General features: G+C 36.5%; 2 protein-coding genes across 2 annotated transcripts in view; both read right to left on the bottom strand.

The window, feature by feature from the left end:
* The window catches only part of LOC123874714 (hemicentin-2), a 329,775-nt gene that overhangs the window by 102,089 nt on the left and 210,701 nt on the right, over window positions 1–16,985 (bottom strand). The window lies entirely within an intron of this gene.
* On the bottom strand, window positions 5,684–16,396 carry LOC123874713. The gene is made up of 5 exons (XM_045920193.1): window positions 13,601–16,396; window positions 12,713–12,934; window positions 12,552–12,574; window positions 11,986–12,134; window positions 5,684–7,631 (listed from the first exon to the last, which is right to left on the bottom strand). Exons 1-5 carry the CDS (start codon window positions 15,686–15,688, stop codon window positions 6,091–6,093), a joined length of 4,023 nt encoding a protein of 1,340 aa, XP_045776149.1. The 5' UTR covers window positions 15,689–16,396; the 3' UTR covers window positions 5,684–6,090.

The raw sequence follows: 16,985 nt of genomic DNA on the forward strand, positions 1-16,985 counted from the left end.
ATGATGATGGTGTTTAGCAACGTTTATGAGGTATTAGCGGGTGAACCCATAAACCAGCTTACTATGTCAAAGTATTACTTTGATATAAAGTTGTATTAAACCTATTTCGATAAGCTTTGAGTGCCTATGTAGTTACTCGTTTAAATTGAAGTTATGTTTACACGTACTATTTAACCCCCGACCCAAAAAGAGGGGTGTTATAAGTTTGACGTGTGTATCTGTGTATCTGTCTGTGGCATCGTAGCTCCTAAACTAATGAACCGATTTTAATTTAGTTTTTTATTGTTTGAAAGATGGCTTGATCGAGAGTGTTCTTAGCTATAACCCAAGAAAATCGATTCAGCCATTTGAAAGTTATCAGCACTTTTCTAGTTACTGTATATAAATTAATTTAAATTTTAATTAATAAAAATTAATAAAATAAATTTTTGATTTACACTAGTTTCATATCATCTACCTAGTGGGGATCTTAAACGCTGCGCTTTCCTACGCGAGGTCACCATTGCAGCACGTTGGGACTCCAACGTCTATCGATTTTTCGAGCTATGTGCCCTACCTATGTTGGTCATTCTGGTTCTCTCATGGATCTCCTCGCTTCTGATTTGATCACGTATATAAACTCCAAGAATAGTTCTCTCCATCACCCGCTGAGTGACTCTGTGTTCACTTAACTGAGCATGAATAATTTAATGTTTTATAAAATGTACGGTCAGAATGTATTCTCAGTCATTTAAGTAAATAAGTATAAACTGAGCCAGTTTATTCGCGTTAAAATAGCCCCATTTAGACGGTTCCAACGTTCCTCAACCGGGCCTAATTCGAGGGGTGATTTATCTTAATGGCGATAGTAGTCTAACATTATAATACCCCTAAACACGAATGCCTATTTCCAGCAAGCAAATACACAGTTAACGCTTAGTATACTTAAAGGCGCTAACTCTTATGTGTTTTTAACTAGACGATTCAGATTTTTTTAAACTACTCGTAAATTATGAATTTTTGTCCGTGAATTCATTCGCGTGGATCCAGATTTAAATTTAAGTGCGATGGGAACCTTTAATTTTCCCTAAATAAAAGTTTCTTATGATAGTTTCTAGTATGCAAGCTAACTCTATGCCATAAATCGTTGAGATTGGTTCAGTAGTTGAAGCGTAAAAGAAATTTCTAAGTTTATAATACTAGTACGTTAAAACAGTATTAAATTTTTACCTTTACATAAAATTTTATAGCTTACTTCAGACACATCTGTCCCATGTGTAGGTAGCTTTATTCATTTCATGTGCCGTCACAGAGCCATCCTTAGGGCCGGCGCACATATGGCGGAGCGCAGCGCAGAGCATGCCCGCGAAGTTTTCTAATCGCGTGACACATTACGAGAATTTCTACCATAGAATGCGTGAGCACGTGCGGGACTGCGCGCGGATGCGCGAGTATCCGCGCCGACGCACAATTGATTTTAGATATTATTTCAATGAGGACAATGTCGATAATATTTTGACTGTGAAAAATGCTCTGCGCTGTGCTCCGCCATATGTGCGCCGGCCCTTAGGGAATGCAGTCTACTACGGATGATCACGTTAAAACGCAAAGAAATTAGGACGAAATAGTTCAAATTAAAATGCACATCAAACGAGACACGAACGAGCCCGAGTGCTCTATTCAAACGCAGCATCAAATGTAAATGACGTCATAAATTACTGCAAGCACTTGTGAAGAGGAATATTTAACTTTAATTAAAGCCCCGCAAGTCGAGGGTTAGTCGCATGTTTGATTAAATTAAAAAATTATAAACAGAGTGGTTAATTTAACGTATCGCGTGCTTTGACTGTAAATTCTCACCGATTGAGCAGTAAAATTTATCATCGTTGAGAATCTGCAATGCTGTAAATCACGATAGGCATTGAATAAAAATCAAATATATATTTTTTGAATTTAGGCTATTTATACCGAGACTTTACAAATGTCAAGACTTTATCACAGATTTGGAAAATATATTGTATTGAGAGCTAATATTACGGGCATATGGTCATCGAACACAAGCCCATCATCAGAGAAATAATAATTTTATTATTCCTTTTACTAATACATCAATTCATACTGATGTCATAAATGCGAAAGTGTGTCTGTGCATCTATCTCTCTGTATCTGTATATCTTCTAGCTTTTTATGGTCATCTGCTTAATCAATTTTGACGAAATTTGGTACAGTGATAGCTTGTATCCCAGGGATGGACAAAGGTTTTTGTCTTTTGTCTCAAAATCAAACAGTTCACATCAGTTTTTAAAAACCTAATTCCACGTGAGTAAAGTCGCGGGCATCATAAATATACGATATAGTGATAGGTCACATCCCATATGCATCCCGTATACGGAAATAGGCTACATTTTATCCCAAAAAATCGAAGAGTTTTCTTGGAATTGTTAAAAAATCTAACTCCACGCGGACGAAGTTGTGAGAATCATTGATTGTTATAATAATGAAACAATAGTTGTTGTCTTGAGTGGATTAACTTCAAATTACACAACAGAATAAACATCCAAAATAAAAATTTCAAACTAGAGTTTGGCTGAGTAAATCAATTTGAAATCTAATGTTGAATCTGAATGTTAGGGATTCAACTGACTCAGTTTTAATATGAAAATTAGATTAGTTCACGAAAGAAGACATAAAAGTATACCACTTAAAAGTTTATTGAAAAAGGTAAGAAGATTCTGAGTGACTTGCACGAACTTTCGAATTATTTAACGTTGAAGAGTTTTATTCTTGGACACCGTAGTCTTAGCTATTTTCAGAACTGCGCATTTTTACCTCGTTAAAGCCACTGGAGCAGAGAAAAGCACTAAGTTTGCTATAACAAACTTAGTGCCAAGTTACCAAATGCTATTCGAAGCGATTTTTTTTTTCATATCGATGCCTTGACTTAGACGCTTGGATCTTACTTTTAATAAGACATCGCATTGTCTTAATTTTATCTATGATTAGCCCCTTCCACTTCTATCTTAGACCTTATAATGACTTACCATCAGTTGAAATCAAGGGCTAAGTTGTATCAGTAAAAATAACTGATCAATTGCGTATCAGAACAGGCGTAAGGGTTTTTTGCCGAGTTAGATTTTCTAAAAAATTCGACATTCGCTATTTCGTAAACGGTATTTATTATTCAAAAATTGCCTAAGAAAAGTACCATGTTCCGGAGGTACCATGAAAATTTGTTTTTTCCTAAATTCAAATATTATAACTGGGTTGCAGTAATAGGTTCCAATACCGTAGGCCAACGAGGTGGACTACGACTTAAATCCTTCGCATTCTGAGAGGTTGTTCTCGGAAGTTGGCCAGCGAAGGTTTAATGATGGATGTAGCGTTTTGCTACGCGCTACGGCCTGCGGCGTGTGGTTACCCTGTACGCTATAACAGCGCCAGTAGGTACTTGTACTACAGTGATAGTTTGTATTCTCTGGTATTATGCGATTGTCATTCAGGAACTTTGGGGGATTTTTGTGACTTTTATGTACATAAATATAGTGATAAAATTTAATATCTAACATTATTTTGTAAATAAAAATATATCTTCATTCAATTTTATACGTTACGAGAAGTTTCAACTCAAGCTTTCGATCACCGTTAAAGTGTTATTACGTTGCTTCAAAGGAATTTCAATCAAAGGATATCGAGTTGCAGTTGGGCGAATCACAGAGCAGGGTCCGGGTGGATTAATTTACCCCTTTTTCTATTGTTTTCTAGTCTTTATTATCCACTTGCTAGAATGTTTAAATAAATTATATTATTCACCTTTCAGAACACAGTTTCACGTTTCACTTAATTCACGTCAACAAAGTGGTAGGATAAGCTAGCTAGTTACTATATTAATATTATGATTAATCTATACTAATACAAAAATTAATAGGTACCGAAGAAGGAAATGAGGTAGGTAGGAAAACTTGAAAACATCGTTATTTTTCTTAGTATGGAAGCCATCTTCTTGTCCGTCTATTCTAGAACTATATTCAACAAACAGTTTCTTGTCTTAACTTAGTTATAAATACTATCTTGTTTCAAAGGAGTCTCAAATACTATCTTGCGTCAAAGGAATTTCAATCAAAGGATATCGAAATGCAGTCAACGATCGGGAACTAAGATTGTGCCATCGTGGATCCAGTTTTGATACTTTTCTCATTTCTGCTCATCATTATCACTCTACATAATAACTCTTAATAGTTCAAAGCCAAATTCGAAATTCGCGTTTGTTTATGTAATCGCTCATATTTTTAATTAGTTCCTTGTGGTTTTCATTACGATTTCCACCAAGCAAAGATGGTTTTTAATATAAGAAAAAAGTACCTCTATTACAAATTAATAAAGTTTTTTTGTTGTTTTTATGTTTTTGAGAATATTACTCTAAACACTTCCGAAGTAAAATTGACACACAAAGGGATAACATTCTGTACTTTAAAAAAATTGCATGGTGGCCATTTTGAAGTAATTCGCCATCTTGGTTTTTTTATTATTTTTTGGGCGCACTTGGGCGATTTTTTTGAACAGAAACAAGTGTGATGATTGTTGACTACCTACTAAAACAACAGAAATCAAAGAAGTTTCAATCAAAAAGTACCGCGTTGCATTAAATGAGCTCACAGCAAAAACAAAGAATAGGTTAAAAAAAGGGAACGGGGACGTGGCCTGGGGGAGTTAATTTGTCCCTTTCACGTCATGTTCCGCCAGACTCTTCATTAAACGCTTGTATAAATTGGAAGCATAATGTAGCGTTGGAGCAAAAGGGGGGTGATAAAAGTTTGACGCCATTGATGTTTGTCTCAAAACAAAGTAATATGACAGTGAGGGGAATGAAATAAAGTGCAGTAAATCTTACCATACGTTTATACAGAAATCCCTTGGGAACTCTTTGATTTTTTGGGATAAAAAGCAGCCTATGTCACTCTCCAGGTCTTTAACTATAGCTGTGCAAGAAATCACGTCAATCCATTGCTCTGTTGCGACGTGATTGAAGGGCAAATCAACAAACTAATAAACCAACACACCAACAAACACACTGTCGCGTTTATAATATGGGATGTGAAATATGGGTAGTGATAATCAGTTTCATGTAAACTTCCACAAAATACGATTTCTCCTGTATGTTATAGTTATAAAATAAACATAATAATATATGTAATTTCCAAGATGGTGGCTCTCTAGATTAAAGCAAACCGACGACGTTTCGAGGCAGCAAGCCGGAAATTAAACAGTCTGAAGTACCTTGCCATCTTACGACGTCCTTCAGACCGAATTGAATTTGCTAAAATTAATAAAATATTTATTAATTTTAAATTCAATTATGCTTATGTAGGTACACACAAAAATAAATAAAAACTGGAAGTATTTTCCATGAATTTTGAGATAGCGGCAACTAATCTTTAAAATTACCTTAATAATTATATCGTGCTCAATATAATATTATTATCTACAACTGATACATTTTATAAAAACAGTACCTATTGTTACCAACATAGTGCATGGCTCAATCTAAAAGGTAAATTTTAAGGTAACGTATTTATTTTAACTCTAATAAAAGTTAGCACAATATATCATTCAGCAAAAGAATAATAAATAACCCGGCTGTACATGTCTCTATAAATGGACTCAAACATTTCGGGTTTTCTACCCATACAGGTTGTACACACTACAATCAATACCGCATTCGATATCATATTCTTCACAGGCCACAACTGACCGCGCGACGCAATCAGGCGATAACGCCATCTATCCGCGGTTACAGAAACTAAACATACATGATTACAATTTTATAAAACATTTAGAAGATTGTACATTCCGCCCACCATGAACCGTTGGTTCATAAGTATTGGTATAACAATTATCAAGTTTGACAATTAAGTGATTAACTAATCTTTAGTTCATGGTGGCTCTACAGAATAAAGCACAAAAATTTAGAAGTAACCAAATTGGACAACTCACATTTAACCAACACTAGAAATCGTATAATCTTATACCTCAACAAAATACCTGATAATTAAAGGACAGACTATCAAATTGTTCAACTACAAGGAAAATCCAAGATGGCTCTAATTTAGTGACTTAATCGTTAATAGGTAAAATACAAATTTTAGAAACTGGTCTTTTAATGATGGTGCCCTTGCATCTTAAGCTTACCACGCGTGTAACATTGTCCGAACCAGGATGCTTATCAATGATCACACCGTAAAGCCATCTAGCTGGAGGGAGATTCTCTTCCTTGACTAGAACCACGTCTCCAATTTTAGGTTCGGGAGAATGACGATTCCAACGATAACGGTGTAGAAACTGAGTGAGGTATTCATTTGACCATCGTCGCCAAAAATCTTGCGTCATTCTTTGAGTAAGTTGCCATCTACGGAGACTACTGATGTTTGACTTCTCATAATTGGTATCCGGAACAAGTACAAGTGGCTCTCCTACCAGAAAATGTCCGGGTGTCAACGGGACTGGATCTTGAGCTTCATTACTTAACGTTGTCAATGGCCTCGAATTAAGACAAGCCTCGATTTGGGAAAGGACTGTGCTCATCTCTTCATAAGTCAAGGTTGAGTTCCCAATCACTCTCTTGAGATGGTATTTGGTCGATTTGATCCCAGCCTCCCACAGTCCACCGAAATTTGGACTATAGGGTGGGATTCGATGCCAAGTAGTGCCATTTGATGCGAGCCAACTAGCAATCTCAACAGCTACTGTAGATCTTTCCTCAGCAAGTAGAACTTTCAATTCCTTTTCAGCACATACAAAATTTGTCCCATTATCGCTCCACAAATCTGTCACGTGACCTCGCCTGGCTACCATGCGCTTGAACGCTGCCAGAAATCCTTGAGAGGTCATGTCTGTTACAGCTTCAAGGTGAATGGCTCTCGTAGCCATACATATAAAGAGGCAAATATACCCTTTGATTGAGCGATGACCTCTTCCCTTTGAGGTTCTAATGGCGACAGGTCCTGCATAATCTACTCCGCTGTGACGGAAAGGCCTACCAGCTGTCACACGAGACGCTGGTAACTGACCCATTATGGGTTGATTGGATGAAGGAGCATGACGTATACATGTGACGCATTTTCGAACGTGTAACTTGACCAAATTTTTTGCGTCAATGATCCAGTAATTCGACCTAATATAATTCAACATTAGCTGGGGTCCTCCGTGCAAAGTTTTTTCGTGAGCATCAGCGACGAGCAGTTTTGCCAAATGAGAGTCACGTGGAATTAAAACACAATGCTTTCTATTGTCGCTTAACTCTGCATTATGTAAACGTCCTCCAATCCGTAGCAAACCTTCGTTGTCTAAAAATGGATTCAGGGGAATAAGCTTGCTTTTCTTTATCACAAGTCCGGTTTTAGCAATACTTTCAATGTCGCCTGAAAAGAACTTCCTTTGAAAATAACTGATGCACCTTTGTAATGCTTCCTTCAACTCCTGACTAGTCAGATAAGCTGGAAATTTAGTACTTCGAGAGCTCAACCACTTACAAAATCTTCTCAAGTAAGCAACAGCTCTAACTAGTTTTCGAAGCGTTGAGAATCTCGTAAAGAAGTTTTCGTTTAACTCAACAGTTTTTACTGTATGACAAATTATCTTTCTTGATTTCTCTTCTAATTCATTCAAGTCCGTCGCTTGGCGTCGCACGTTACGCACAGTGTATTGTGTTACGCGAAGAATACCTAATTACAAAAATGGGTTTTACTAAATGTTTTACGTGTAATAAAAATATAACTAAGAAAGTTTTTGGTATAGTGTGTAGCAGATGTGAAAAAAGTGTCCACGCTACCCATGAATGTGCGAAGCTGTCCAATAAACAGCTGGCGACTCTTCGAAACACCCCTGGATTAGAATGGAGCTGCGCCGAATGCATATGCAACGTGTCACGCAGATCGTCAACATTTGTTTCTGTGGACGAATCTGACGATGAGGAAGAAGCACCCCTTAGCAAGGACGTAAACTCCAAACTAATCAGTCAGATAACATCGGAGATGAAAAAAATTTTTAAGAAAGAATTCGAGGACTTCAAGAAAGAATTTGAAATTTCGCTCAATTTTCTAGGTGAACAGATGTCGAGTTTGGAAGAGTGTGTTAAAGGTCAAGAAAGTAGAATTAGAGTGCTAGAAAACAAAAATAACGAACTTCAAAACAAAAATAAGAACCTTGAACTTCGAGTAGTCTGCGTTGAGACCCAGATGCAGGAAATGGAACAAAAAGCACTTTTGAATTCCTTGGAAATATCTGGACTACCTGAAGTGGCTATACAAAAACCCCTGGAAACTATGAAATCTGTTGCCACCAAGCTTAAGGTGGCCATAGACGATGTAAAATCCACCCGCTGCATGCCAATCCGTAAAGATCACCCGTGTTCCCTTCTCGTGGAATTACATACGATAAAGTCCCGCGAACAATGGATTTCCGCGGCCAAGCAAGTGACTCCTACAGTTGGTGACATTGTAACTAATGCATTGCACGAAGTGGCTAAAAATCCAGTTTTTATTCGTGAAGCCCTAACACCGCATAATAAAATGTTGTTGTATAACGCTAAAAAAAATCTACGTCCAACATATGAATTTATCTGGTGTAAAAATGGTAAAGTTTTTGCAAGGAAAACAAAGGAAAGTAAAGTGCATTTAATTAGATCCATGTCGGATATTGAATCCCTAACCAAATAACGTGAGTACCTACCTACCTACCTGCACTTATTTATATTATAAATATTAGTTATTCAAGTATTTCATTATTTTCATTTCAAAAGATATTTTTGCATATAAATTGTAATGGATAGTAATTATATACAATCACCTGAAATAACTGAATACTTTGATTGTTTAAATTGCAACAACTTTATCAAAAAACTTCCGAATTGTCACATTAATCTCTTAGCTATACATATTAATATACGTTCAATAACAAAAAACTACGCTAAGTTGCTGCATCTAATAGAAATAAGTTTACATCCCATCGATATAATAATATTAACCGAAGTAGGTATAGCACAGAATGTCTGTCATTTGTTCAACATTCCTGGCTATAAAATGCATTCACAACTGCGACCGAATAGAAAAGGCGGAGGTGTTATCGTGTATATAAGGAACTATTTAAAATTTACTTATATGACCTATAGTTCACAAACATTTGAGTCGATAATTGGTTCTATTAAAACACCGTGTAATACAGTAATCGCCTTGTGTGCAATTTATAGACCTCCATCTTATAATAAGCAGCTATTTATTAATGAATTGTCACTATTATTAGATAACTTACAGCACTTTGTCAACATTATAGTTATTGGAGATATGAACATAGACCTGAAATTGTCATCCGTAATGAGAGATAAGTATTTAAACCTACTGGCAGAACAGGGTCTGAAGTGTGGTATTAGTGATTATACACGTATTGAAAAAAGATTAAGTTTAACTACAAAATCGTGCATTGATCACATTTTTGTGCGCTCCCACACGGCGGACCCTTGCACGGCTGCGGTCGATACGGTACTGGCGGATCATCGCCTGACCATAATAGCACTATGCAATATTTACGAATCAAGATCACTTAACTTTACTGTAAGCAAGCAAATACCTATTTATGACCCTGTGATATTAGGCGAGGAATTATGTGCGGATTGGTCTCATATTGACAATATGCAGTCCCCGCAGCAAATGTATACTTTCATTTCTGATACTTTTAATAATGCTTATTCAAAGGCAAAGAGAATTATTAATATAAATTCAAAACTACATTGCCAGGCGCCATGGATAAATAAAAATATCATTAATTTGAGTAATAAGCGAGATGAATTGTTTCATAGATGGAAGAAAGATCAAAATAACGTAGTGTTAAGATTAGAATACAATAGGAAAAGAAATAAGGTAAATAAAATAACTGAATACTATAGAAATTTATACTATAAAAAGAAAATAATTAAAAATTTTAATAATTCAAGAAAATTGTGGCAATTACTAAATGATATCGCAGGAAGGATAGTAAGATCAATTGATGAGGTTGTATTAAATGCTTTTAAATCGCTCAGTCGTGTACCACAGCAAATTGCAGACAACTTTGCGACCAACTTTGACACTACCGTGAAAAATATATTGCCGAATTGCAACCAGAACTTATTAAATCTTGGTCAAAACAACACGATACAATCTAATTGTAGCATGTATTTTAGGAAGGCAACGCCGGATAGTGTCTATAAATTAATAAATAGGTTTCGTATTGATAAAGCCCCAGGATTTGATTGTGTTAGAATGAGAGACATCAAGGGCATTGCTAATATAATTTCAGAACCTTTAGCTAAGTTTATAAATGCCTGTATTAAAACTGAGTCGTATCCTGATGAACTTAAAGTAGGTTGTGTAAGACCAGTACACAAGAAAGGTAAATATGATGACATAAATAATTATAGGCCAATCACTTTAACATCTTCCATAGATAAAATAGTAGAAAAATATATCTGTAATCAAATACATGTGTTCTATCAAAAAAATGATATTTTAAGCTCTAGCCAATTTGGTTTTAGGCCCGGTAAGAATACGACAATGTTATTGTCAGACTTTACAGATCAAGTTAATTCATGGATGAACCAAAAACTACATGTTCTGGCTTTATTTATTGATTTTTCTCGTGCATTTGACACATTAGATCACAACAAGCTTATTACAAGATTAGAAAACTCAGGTATACGGGGATCTCTTTTAAATTGGTGTAAAAACTATCTGAGTAATAGAAGCTACCGCGTTAGGATCTGTGACAGCTATAGCGCACCAATCACAGTAACTGAGGGCACAGCTCAAGGTTCCGTGCTTGGACCATTGCATTTTATAGCTTATGTGAATGATATGAATAAGATATTTAGCCACTGTACTACGTACCAATATGCTGATGATACATGCATGCTTGTAGCAGCTAAAGATGTCAATGATGCCTTGCTTATGCTACAGGAAGACTTTGATAATTTAAATAAATGGTGTCATGACAGTGGTTTAATATTAAACTCTCAAAAGACAAAATTAGTCCACATACATTCACCAAATTTAAAAGCTAACAGCATGTTAAAACATAAACTTATTGCGCATAATCATAACTGTTTGCACCAACCACATAGCAACTGTAATTGTCCCACTATTGAAATAGTTAACTCGCATAAATACTTAGGATTAATAATTGACCATAAGTTCAACTGGCATGAGCACATAAAGCATGTATGTGATAAGCTCAGAGCATTCTTGGCAAACTTATTTATAATTAGAAAGAGGTTAAATTTTAAAGTCAAATTGATGCTGTACAATGCTCTTGCCGACTCCATAATTGCTTATGGGTTGAGTAGCTATGGTCGAACCGACAAGTCGCACTTACAACATGTTTATCAGTTGCAACTAAGGATTTTAAAAACCATTGTTCCTCTTAATATTAAACTACTTGCAAAAAATAATGAAAATCTTATATTTAAGTATTGTAAAGTGATTAATATTTATGACAAAGTACAATTTACGCTTCTGAAAGAACAATTTTTTAATTTAGCCATACAAAAGGAAGTTATTAACAAAATTCAGACACGCAAAGTAACTCAAAAAAAACTAGTTACCATCTTTGCAAAAAATAAATATGGTGAGCGCACCAGCGCGTACATGATCCCTCGCCTAATAAATAGTTTAGATAATACTTTTAGGTCAGGACTTACCGAATTTAACCTTAAACACAAGTTAAAATCATACTTTCAAAACAAATATTAACAATTCCCATTTTTGAAAAATTAAAAATAACAAATTATTATCTTGTAATGTTCCCTAGTGCTTCTATAAATAATGTATATATTATTTATGGAAGTACTATACCCAAAATCGATTAATGGACGGAATGATAAGCAACATACTAAACCTTAGTGGTTTTTTTGTTGTGTTAAAAGCATTTGTAATACGTTCAATATTTGATAGTTAATAAAAAAAAAAAAAAAAAAAAAAAAAAATTTGGTATCTTGGCATTCTTCATGTAGACTGTAATTTATGTTAACTTCTCTTAGCCACGAGGGACCTTGCTTCCACAAGTTTAAATTATCGTAATTCTTGACACCTCTTGATGCGCAATCGGCCGGGTTATCCTTTGACCGAACATGTGCCCATTGATGCCGGTCCAAGATTGTCAAAATGTCCGATACACGATTGGCAACGAAGGTTTTCCATCTGCTCGGGTGACTGCTTAGCCACGCAAGCACCACGGAAGAGTCGGTCCAAGCATGGATTCTCTCCTTGGAAATCTCCAATGTTTCCGAAACTTCCAACAACAACTTGGCAAGAAGTTGAGCTCCACACAGCTCCAAGCGTGGAATGGAGACTTGTTTGATTGGGGATACCTTGGTCTTGGACGTGACTAGATTCACATGTACTCCATTATTTTTATCAATAATGCGGACGTATACCACTGCGGCATAGGCATCATTCGACGCATCACTGAATCCGTGCAGTTCTACTTCTTTATCGTCCATATTTGTGTGAATCCACCGAGGGAGACGGAACTTCGTCAAACGTGTAAGATCAGACCGGTAAGTAAGCCATTCCTGTAACAGATGGGGAGGCAGTTCTTGATCCCAATCAATACCCGACATCCAGAGTTTTTGAATAAATATCTTCGAAGTAATGATTGTTGGAGCAATCCACCCTAAGGGGTCAAACAAGCGTGAAATATCTGAAATTACCTTCCTCTTTGTTACTGGAACCTCTATTGGTGGAAGTTGGACATTGTACTCAAACTCGTCGGTGCTACTATTCCAGGTAAGTCCTAATACCTTCTGTATAGCTTCCGTTTCCTTTCCTGTTCCTATTTCTAACCTCGATTCTTTTTCAACTCTTCCCTTTCCTATTTTCTCCATAAACTCCTTACTACTACTGGCCCATTTCTGCAGTTCAAATCCTCCTTTCTTTAATACGTTACTAATATCATTTTTTATCTTCAGACACTCTTCGACTGTTCGACAGCCTGTCATGAGATCATCCATGTAAAAGTCTTGCAGAATTCTCTCCATAGCAGCAGAGTTGTTTTCACCTTCATCGTGAGCTACTTGATGCAGGACCTTGACGGCAAGGTAAGGTGCGGACGCAGTTCCGAATGTAACGCGTAAGATTCTATAATGCTGTATGATTCCCGATTCATCACGCCACAAGATGCGTTGAAATTCATCCGCATCTGCTGATGTTACCTTTACCTGTCGGTACATCTTAACGATGTCCGCTACTAAACAAATGTAATGTTTTCGCCATCGCATAACAATGTGTCTCAACGTATGCTGTAGAGGTGGGCCTATTAAAAGATCATTGTTTAAACTCACGCCGTTTGTACCAGAACAAGAAGCGTCGAAAACAACTCTCACCCGTGACGTCACCTTGTCTTTACGTACTACGGCGTGGTGTGGCAAATACACTGCATCCGACTTATCTCGCTGCCCTTCAGGAACTAACTCCATATGATTTAGTTGCAAATATTCCTTAATTACTTCTGTGTACTGTTTCTTTAGTTCTGGATTCTTCAACAATCTTCTTTCTAATTGGCAGAGCCTCTTTGTTGCAATCTCTCTCAAATTTCCTTCCTTACAGGTTGGGTTGTCGTCTCGAAAGGGAAGCTTTACCACATAACGTCCGCACTCATCTCTGGTTACGGTGTTAGCAAAAATCTCCTCGCACCTTCGTTCCTCATCAGTTAGCATTTTCTTCTTAGAACAAATATCATCTGATTCCAGCTCCCAGAATTTTCTCAATAAATCGCTTTCATTACTCTGGGTGTGCATACTGACAATGATATTGTTTTCTTGAAACGCCTCAGACGCCTCTGAGCTAATCTGACCAGATAAAATCCATCCCAACTGAGTGTTCTGGGCTACAGGATACCCTGACGGACCTTTGATAAGACCATCAATTAGGATCTGGCTATACACTTCTGCACCAAGTAACAAATCTATTTTATTTGGTATATCAAACTTCGGGTCAGCTAACTTCAACCTATTTAGTTCTGGCCATAGCTGAACGTTTGCCTTCCTTGAGGGAAGAAAAGACGTCAGTTTGTTAAGCACATGAGCCTTCACCACCAAAGTATATTGAGGATCGTGTATAGACTTTAGCTTGATTTCTACCATCGACATAGAAGCTAAAGACTTGTCCCGACTACCAATTCCTGAAATGTAGGTCTTGTTGGGGATTTTCTTCAGTCCTAATGCTTGGACGGTTGACTCCGAAATCAAAGAAGCCATTGATCCTTGATCCACCAAGCATCTAACAACAAATTCAGTACCACCTGTTCTCGACTCTACCTTAACAAGAGCTGTAGCCAAGAGGACTTGACTATGCACATTTGAGCAACAGGTAACTATATCGCTTTGTGATGTGGTAGCTGAAGAAACAACTAAACCCTTATCGCTAGACTCCCCATTCTCCGACTCTACCTTCCCCGACTCTACCTTATCCGACTCTACCTTCTCTGTTGATTGAGGGTGAAGTAGAGAATGGTGTTTTCTTCTACAGACTCTACATCTAGAGGCTTGACGGCATGCGAAAACAGGATGATTCTGGGCCATACAATTGAAACACAGCCTACTAGTTCGGACAAAGTTATGGCGTGTTTTATAATCAGCCTTGGCAAAATCTTTACAATTTATCAATTTATGATCGGCTTTACAATATTGACAGCTAAAGTTAGACTGATTGGACGTATTAGAACCATTGATATTCGCTACATGAGAAACATTGACCTTATTGCTAACACTAAGAGACTTAGGCTTAGCATTCAAAAATTCTAAAGATCTAAACTTGTGTTCGAGAAACTCTCTAAAGCCAGACAAAGTGGGCAATTCCTCAGATTCATTTGCCTTTGATTCCCATTGCTTCCTGGACTCAGGATCCAGCTTTTGACTCAAAATGTAAATGACAATAATGTCCCAGTTACTTATGTCTATCTCTATATTTTGTAGAGCACTAAGACATTCGTTCATATTGTCTAATAACTCTCTAATGGCAATAGACGATTCATTTTGCAAAGTTTTCTGACTCATGAAACGCCGTAGAATGTTGTTAGCCAAATATTTTTTATTATCGTAACGATTAGTCAACTGAGTCCAGCAAACACTATAATTTTTATCCGTAATGGGAACATGTCTTAAAAGTTGCTCTGCTTCTCCAGACAAATGACTCTTAAGATAATGTAGTTTTTGAACGTCATCTAATTTAGCATTTTTGTGTATTAAAGAAGTAAAAAGATCTCTAAAACTTGTCCACTCTAGGTATTTTCCAGAAAACTTTGGTATAGAAATCTCAGGCAATTTAACAAAATATTTAGATTTAGTATCTTCACTTGACGACTTTACTGACTCTACAGACGGTATGTCTTTGCCCTTTAATTTTAATAATATTTCTTTTAATTCAGTTTTATAATCTAAATATATTTGTTCCGTTGTATCATATATTGAATTTTTGAAATAACTAGACGTTTCCAAATCTTTCTTAGTAACTTCTGTAATTATCTGTCTATGCACGTCTACAAATAATTGCCATTCATTCTCTAAAACTTCCAAACGCGTCTCTACATATGAAACCGTTATACGATCTTTAGGCGATTTCCTAAAGTTGATTTTACCTTTAGAGATAAGCTCCTTAGTATCCTCCTGAAGTTTATCGAAAACTTCCATGGCTATTATATGTGGTACATAAACAAATAACTATGAGAAATTTAAACTTAAACAAAGGAAATTTTAAACTAATCGACAAATAGACTTAAACGTAAAACACAAGTTAAAGTTCAATTTTGAAAATTTCACAAGTCCAAAATAGAACGCAAAATATTTTACAAGTTACAGTTCAACTTAGAAAAATCACAAGTCCTTATTTTAACTTAACTAATCCTATGTTCCAATTTACCGAAATTTTTCTAAGTGTTTGAGAATTACGGACATAGACGAAATTTGGGCATGGATTCCCCGTCACTTCACTTTTCTTCGAGAATTAGTCTATGTCCATGCACTAGCTTTAATTTGTTAAAGTTAATTTCTTCTTTGACTTAAGGTCCAATTTTGCTTGAATTTATTTCTTTGACTGAAGGTCCAAATTAGCTTGACAAATAAGTAATTAATAAAGTACTCACAATTTATCACGGCACACTTCACTCACTATATTCCGCACCAACTTCGCACTCCTGGTGGGGTCGTGTCGTCATCGGGTCCTCGTGACGTCCTCGGTTGAACTTCCCTCTCGCTCCACCACTGGCCGCTGACGTCACAGCCTGGTCTTCCTCTTCAGGCTGAAACCCCTGGCTCCAATCTCCAGGGTTGACACCATCGATGACAATCCGCCACCACGTCGATGCCGACTAGGTTGTACAAACCACCAACCCTATAATCCGCTATATCCGGTTCGACGGAACATATGTACATGTCTCTATAAATGGACTCAAACATTTCGGGTTTTCTACCCATACAGGTTGTACACACTACAATCAATACCGCATTCGATATCATATTCTTCACAGGCCACAACTGACCGCGCGACGCAATCAGGCGATAACGCCATCTATCCGCGGTTACAGAAACTAAACATACATGATTAAAATTTTATAAAACATTTAGAAGATTGTACACCGGCCGTTAATTCAAAGCAAAGAGGCAAATAAAGACTCTACATACATCAAAAAGAAACGCTCCGTTTCTTGTTGCAATATTGAGTAGCAAAAAATAATTATTTTTATCAATAAGTATCTACAACCTTTTTAACCGTTCCGTAGCTCAGTATACTATCATGGGTCTGATAAAAAGCTAATCATTCACGTGGCGATGGAGTGAATATTTGAATATCTTTTTGTGGTAAAAAAAATATCTAGAAAGATTCTTCTATAGGTCTAAAAAGAGATCTATACAAAGTCTCCGATAACCAAAAAAAAAAAAAAGAGATCTATAAAAGAACCAAAATGATCAACATAGCTGACCGAATCTC

This window comes from Maniola jurtina, chromosome 19 (genome assembly GCF_905333055.1).
Source record: "Maniola jurtina chromosome 19, ilManJurt1.1, whole genome shotgun sequence".
Taxonomy (NCBI): Eukaryota; Metazoa; Arthropoda; class Insecta; order Lepidoptera; family Nymphalidae; genus Maniola; species Maniola jurtina.

What these genes read in the sequence shown, in the direction of transcription:
- LOC123874713 (XM_045920193.1), bottom strand. Translation starts at nt 15,688, where the DNA reads ATGGAAGTTTTCGATAAACTTCAGGAGGATACTAAGGAGCTTATCTCT. An exon ending in ACGACAACCCAACCTGTAAG is followed by an intron (nt 12,935 to 13,600) that starts GAAGGAAATTTG and finishes AACGTATTAAAG; the next exon opens with AAAGGAGGATTTGAACTGCA. An exon ending in TGGCTTACTTACCGGTCTGA is followed by an intron (nt 12,135 to 12,551) that starts TCTTACACGTTT and finishes GCATCAATGGGC; the next exon opens with ACATGTTCGGTCAAAGGATA.